Source organism: Lagenorhynchus albirostris, chromosome 11 (genome assembly GCF_949774975.1).
Source record: "Lagenorhynchus albirostris chromosome 11, mLagAlb1.1, whole genome shotgun sequence".
Taxonomy (NCBI): domain Eukaryota; kingdom Metazoa; phylum Chordata; class Mammalia; order Artiodactyla; family Delphinidae; genus Lagenorhynchus; species Lagenorhynchus albirostris.
In genome coordinates, this window is record NC_083105.1 from 11,970,498 (window position 1) to 11,976,672 (window position 6,175).

The 6,175-nt window shown below is 49.1% G+C and overlaps 1 protein-coding gene across 1 annotated transcript; it reads left to right on the top strand.

Moving 5' to 3' along the window:
* Window positions 1-637: 637 nt before the first annotated feature.
* Window positions 638-4,824, top strand: APOL3 (apolipoprotein L3). The gene is given in 3 exon segments (XM_060165609.1): window positions 638-651; window positions 3,888-4,313; window positions 4,315-4,824. Coding segments are annotated over 3 exon segments (855 nt in total). The 3' UTR covers window positions 4,730-4,824.
* The last annotated feature ends 1,351 nt before the right edge of the window (window positions 4,825-6,175 follow it).

Here is a 6,175-nt window from a genome sequence, read left to right on the forward strand (position 1 = left end):
GTTTTTAATTGAGGTAACATCGGGTTATAACGTTCTATAAGTTTCGTGTATACAACATTATATTTCTACTTCTGTATACACTACAGAAATTAGTTGCAAAGAAGCCCCATAGTATACGACAGAGTAGAATGAAGAAAACACAGTTTTTTAAACACAGGGAGGCTTCAAAGAATTGTCTTGATGGTTGGCCTTGGATTCAACCTCTGACCTTTCTGCTTGCGGGCCTTGGGTGGTCCCTTATCCTGTCTGAGTCTCACTTTCTTCTTCTGTGATATAAGAATAATACCTCTTTGTGTGGATATAGAGGGAGATCGATTTTACATCAAGTCCCAGCCCACACATAGAGACACACTGGTCGCCAGTCTCTTATCAGCAATTCTATCACCTCCAAATTTCTGAAACACACACGTGTTTGGTAACTCATCTGGACAGTAACCTTGCCCTGTACTGACCTGAGCTTATTTATAGTCATTACAGACTTTTTCCCATTTAATGTGAATATTTGTTTGTTTCACTGCCAAAACGTGAGAACATTCATTTATCGGGTGCTTTCCAGACTCTGCTGGAAGTGGTCAGGCTCTCCTGGAAATGGAGTGTCACGCCCTTGTGATCCTTTTTTGGTCAGCATCTTCCGGTCATGGTCATCCGTAGGTGTGTCATCTAGTAGCTAATGTAGTAAAATCAGCCTAGAATGAGACTGAGGGTCTGGTGAGGTCAGATACCTTGCCACTTTGGTTCCAGCTGGTTCTATCCGGTTTTGGTTTGTCTCTTCCTATAGCTTCCTCTGTTTTTCTCCAGACCCTGTGACTCCAACACGTTCACCTCCAAATGGAAAAATCCTTTCCCTGTGTGAATAAAGGTGGCCATTGAGGTGCAGAGTATTCTATTTCAGGGAACCTGAGCATCCAACACTGCGCCACCACTATTTAGACAACTGCTTTGAAAAACAGTGTCTACAGGGAATTTCCTGGTGGTTTAGTGGTTAGGATTCGGAGCTTTCACACTGTGGCCCAGGTTCCTAATGTTAACTCTCAAAAGCTGTTGGGAAGAGACAGGAGTCAAGGGTCTTCTTCCTGTAGATGAGGCCCAAGCAGGACTCTATTTAGGACAAGTCAGAAAATCCTGACACCATCAGTTTGCGTTCCCGGGGATTCTGGCTGGAGCCCTTTTAATCTCCATCTTAGGGAGTGTACCAACACTGCAGGATCCTGCTGGCCCGTAAGGCAGAGAGGCTGGAGTGGAATTGCATGGAGCTGGGTTGGATCCTGACTCTACCCCTGCCCAGCTCTGGGACTCTGAGCTTAAGAGTTGGAGTCTCAGATTTGTCATGTGTCCAGTGGGAATAGCAATTCAATCTGATGGTCTTAGAGTGAACTGCAGGGTCAGAGGCAGGGAACCAAGTGCAATCATCTCGTCCAAAGGCCCAGGGAGGCCTGGACCAGGGTCAGACCCAGGGGTCAGGATGGAGCAGAGGGGTCCAGGTTGGAGGACTAGTAGGAAGGCTTGGGCAGCAGAGCCAGGACTAGAGTGAGGCGAGTGGGTCCCTAGGACACAAAACTGAAGGGGCTGTGACCCTAGCAGAGGTCCTGTGAGTGGGAGAGGGGACATTTCTTCCCTCCCTGACTCGATCCCCTCGTGCTGAGCATAGAGGGCCCTGGGTGACTGTGTCCTCCACACCCTGCCTGGGACCTGGGGTTCTCCATTGCCATCTGGGACCCTCTTCCAATCTACGTAGAGTAGCCCTGACCAGTGGGAAGGCCGTGTGGCTTAGTGAGACCTCCAGCATCACCATGAGTGGCTGCCGATTTTGTGTCATCTGAGGGATTCTGACGAGACTTCACAAGTCCCCACCAAAGAGGAAAAGTCTTCCTCCACCAGCTCGTGCGAATGCAGGTCTCTCCAGGCTTAGCAGTTCATGTGGATGTTTCCTAAAGTCTCTTGAATCTTTGAGAGGTTCCATAAAGTCGCACATGGCCTTGGTGTGCAGGCATGTGAAGTTGTCACCAGCTAAGGTATGAGTTAGGCTGGTGACCCCTGAGAGGTCGGGGGTGCTGGGCGATGGGTCAGGAATCAGTGAGGCGGGCTGGAGAGTCCAAGGGGAACGAGGGTTAATAGCATATCACCTGCTTCCCAGTCAACTGGGGCAGCAGAGGGACCTAGTGACCTTCAGCTGGGAAGGCCAAGGGCATCAGGCTTGGAAGACAGCAGATGCCAGGCAAAATGATCGTTAAGGTCACTTTTATCTCTGAGTTTGGGTTTTGTTTTTTTTAGTTCTAAGTACGCAGAGCTAGCCGTTCCTCAAAGTCTGAGGCACGGTCCCCAGGACTGTCCTTACATTTGACCCCAATGGCAAATTTGGGAGATCCCCAAAGCTACCATCAGGTGTGAGAATTCTCTAGAAGGAGGCACAGAACTCCCTGAAAACTGTCACGATCCCAGTTATGGTTTATTACAGGGAAGGATGCCGGTTCCCATCAGCCACAGGGCAGAGTCTGGGCGGGTTTCACACAGGAAGCTTCCATTGTCCTCAGGACATGTCCCTGTCCTGGATTCAGTGTGTGGCAGGGCACACGGAGCACTGCCCACCAGGGACGTTCACGCTGTTTAAAGAAATATATTCTGACTCTTGTTAAAACGATAAGGGAGAGTCTCTTCAGGACTATCGTGAAAGGCGTGAAGACCATCGCAGCAGAGGAGACAGATGGGCGCACGTCCGAACACAGCAAAGATGAGTGGGGATTGGTAGCCAATGATCAGAGTGAGGGGCGTGGGTTGGAAAATCACTGAGAGGAGACATCGAGGGCAGGGGGGTTCTTGTTGAAATTTGCTGACAGGAATCTTGCTAAAAGCAAGTAAAGGGCGTATGCACCAAAGGTGGGAGATGAGGAGTTTGATCAGATATCAAACATGATAAGATCTAAACAGTGGGAAGGCTTCTCACTAAACTGACTTGGACGAAGTTTTGCTGAGACTGGGCAATACAGGCCGTCAAGAACAGGACACAAAGGGCGGAGGTTGAGGCCTATTGGAGAAGAGGGCTCAGAAGAGCCTGACTGAAACTTGACCGAGGAGTGAACCTTTTTCAACAGGACCCTCAGCGTATGGAGTTTTATTTGGGCTCAGTCACTTGCTGCCCGCCCAGCTGAGCGGTTGTCTCCTGCCCTCCCGGAGGTCAGACTAATGCCCTAGTGTCCAGCTCCTCCAGAGGTCAGATGTGATACCACGTGACCCAGAGGCCCCATCACATGTCACCTGTTAGCCTGTCCATTGGCCAAAGGCCCAGGCAGACGAGGACACTCCTATCAGCCAGAATATTCTAGGGGCTCAGGGACCACTTCCCAGTAGCCAAGGGCAAAGAGCAGGTTGACTCCTCACTACACACTAAGGTTCTCTGAATGAAGGTTTTCCTGCTCCAATCCCACTTCTCTGTGCTTCTCTGTGGAGTTCCCACTCTGCCTACTCTTTGGAAGTGATTGTGTTGACCTGCCTCTGAGGCATCTTTATCCAATGCCATTTTTTTTTTTGGCCATGCCACGTAGCTTGTGGGATCCTACTTCCCCAACCAGGGATCGAACCTGTGCCCCCTGCAGTGGGAGCGCAAAGTCCTAACCACTGGACCTCCAGGGAATTCCCTCAAATCCCTATGTTAAGTTAAAAGTATCCTAAGCTGACTTTTGCTTATTTATTCCATGATTGAATAAGTATACGGAGCATCTACAAGATACAAAAATATGTGTTTAATGTTGAAAGAGAAAAATTTACATTTGTGAAATTCTTTTCTATTTGATTTATAACAAAATCTCTGTGATTTACAGAATAGATCTTGTTGAGCCTAGTTTATGGACAAGCAAACTGTCTTTCTAATCCCTTGACCTTCATTGTTACAGGGAAGACCCAGACGCACTGCATCAATATCTGAGTGAGCTAAAAACAGACTTGGCCGTGGAGTACCAAGTCACGCTCCGAAAAGACCAGCTGGACAGGAAGAGGTTTTTGAACAGGTTTCCTCTGGTAAAATGAGAGCTAGAGGAGCTCATAGGAAAGCTCCACGCGTTCGCAGACAAGGTTGACAAGGTCCACAGGGACTGCACCATCTCCAACATTGTGGCCATCTCCACTGGCGCTGTGTCTGGTGTCCTGACCATACTTGGCCTGGCTTTGGCACCCATGACAGCGGAGGCGAGTCTGGCACTCTCGGCCACTGGGTTAGGGCTGGGAGCAGCGGCTGCTGTGACCAGTGTGTCCACCAGCATTGTGGAACACGTCAGCACGTTGTCAGCAAAAACCGAAGTTAGTCGCCTGATGTCAACTGGCGTTCCTGGAGGCACTTAAGATCAGCCCCCGAACTGTTAGCACAACAAAGAAATTCACAGAAGCTGTGCAACGCATTGAAATGAATATCCGTGCCATGGAGACGGTCAAAAGCAACCCTGGCTTAGCAGCCGATGCAAACGTCTTCATCAGCAGTGGAATAATCTCAGTCCAAAGCAGCCAGCAGGAAGAGGTTACTTTCAAAGGCAGGGCTCTGGCAATGACCAAAGGAGCCCGGATTGTGGGTGCGGGCACTGCAGGTCTCTCCCTTCTGATGGAAGTGGCCTTCCTGGTGAAAGAGGCAAAGCACTTGCATGAGGGGGCAAAGACAGAGTCGGCTGAAAGGCTGAGGCAGCAGGCCCGGGAGCTGGAGAAGAAGTTGGAGGTGCTCACCGGCATCTATGAGCGTCTGCAGTAGGGCTGGACTCCGCCACTCCCCGAGCTGTGCAGGGACCAGGGACACTTGCGGGGCCAAGGCAAGGAGGCACCTTGTTAGAGGGGAAAGGAGGGCGAGATAACATAGATGTAGCTAGGTGTTAGGAATTTGGCATTTCTGTAGCTGAGCACAGCAGGGGAGGGATAAATGCAGGTGGCAGGTGGGGGAGAGAGAAGGAAGGAGCATGGAGCCTGGATGAAGGGAGGAGAGGGGCCTAGAGAGTGCGGGGAGGAGAGAAGCCACTTATTTTGGACTAAAGAAGACACTGGGGGCAGAATAAAGGGAGAGGGAGGGGGAACTAGCAACAAGAGGCCAGGAATATGAAAGGGTTGAACATGGGAAAAAGCCCAGGAGTTAGGATCGTTGGGCTCCAGGAGAAGTAGCAGGGGCTCCTCTCTCACCCCTCCCCAGGGTTTGATGTCTCTGGTGGTCTCTAGCCCTACTTTTCCAGTATCAACTCACCTTTGATTCCAGCAGCTTTATCTTAATTAGGCAGTGATTTCTTTTTGTTTGTTTGTTTTGCGGTAAGCGGGCCTCTCACTGCTGTGGCCTCTCCCACTGCGGAGCACAGGCTCCGGACGCGCAGGCTCAGCGGCCATGGCTCACGGGCCCAGGCGCTCCACGACATGTGGGATCTTCCCGGACCAGGGCACAAACCCGTGTCCCCTGCATCGGCAGGCGGACTCTCAACCACTGCGCCGCCAGGGAAGCCCTGTTTTGTTTTGTTTGTTTTTCCTGTTTGTTTTTTTAATGAAGCATAGTTGATTTATACTGTTGAGTGGGTTTCCAGTGCACAGCAAAGTGTTTCGGTTATACACGTATCTCCCTGTGCTCTACAGTAAATCTCTGTTGTTTATTTTTTGTATGCTAGTGTGCACCTGCTAATCCCATACTCCTAAATTATCCCTCCCCCACCTTTCCCCTTGTATAACCATAAGTTTGTTTTCTGTGTCTGTGAGTCTGTTTCTGTTTCATAAATAAGTTCACTTGTACTATTTTTTAGATTCCACATATAAGTGATATCATATATTTGTCTTTGTCTTTCTCTTTCTGACTTACTTCACTTAGTATGATAATTTCTAGGTCCATCCAAGCTGCCCCAAATGGCATTATTTTATTCTTTTTATGGCTGGGTAATATTCCTGTGTGTGTGTGTGTGTGTGTGTGTGTGTGTGTGTGTGTGTGTGTGTGTGTGTAGGCGAAGGTTTTGAAGAAACCCGCACAAAACTAATCACAAAAATAATACTTAAAATGAATACAATATATGTCATCATTATTCTCACATGGACTCCAACCATGACCAATGACATGAAAAATCATCGTTGCCATTCAACTACAAGAACACCAATGACCAACACCCGAAAAACCCACCCACTAATAAAAATCCTCAACAATACATTCACTGACCTCCCTACCCCATCAAATATT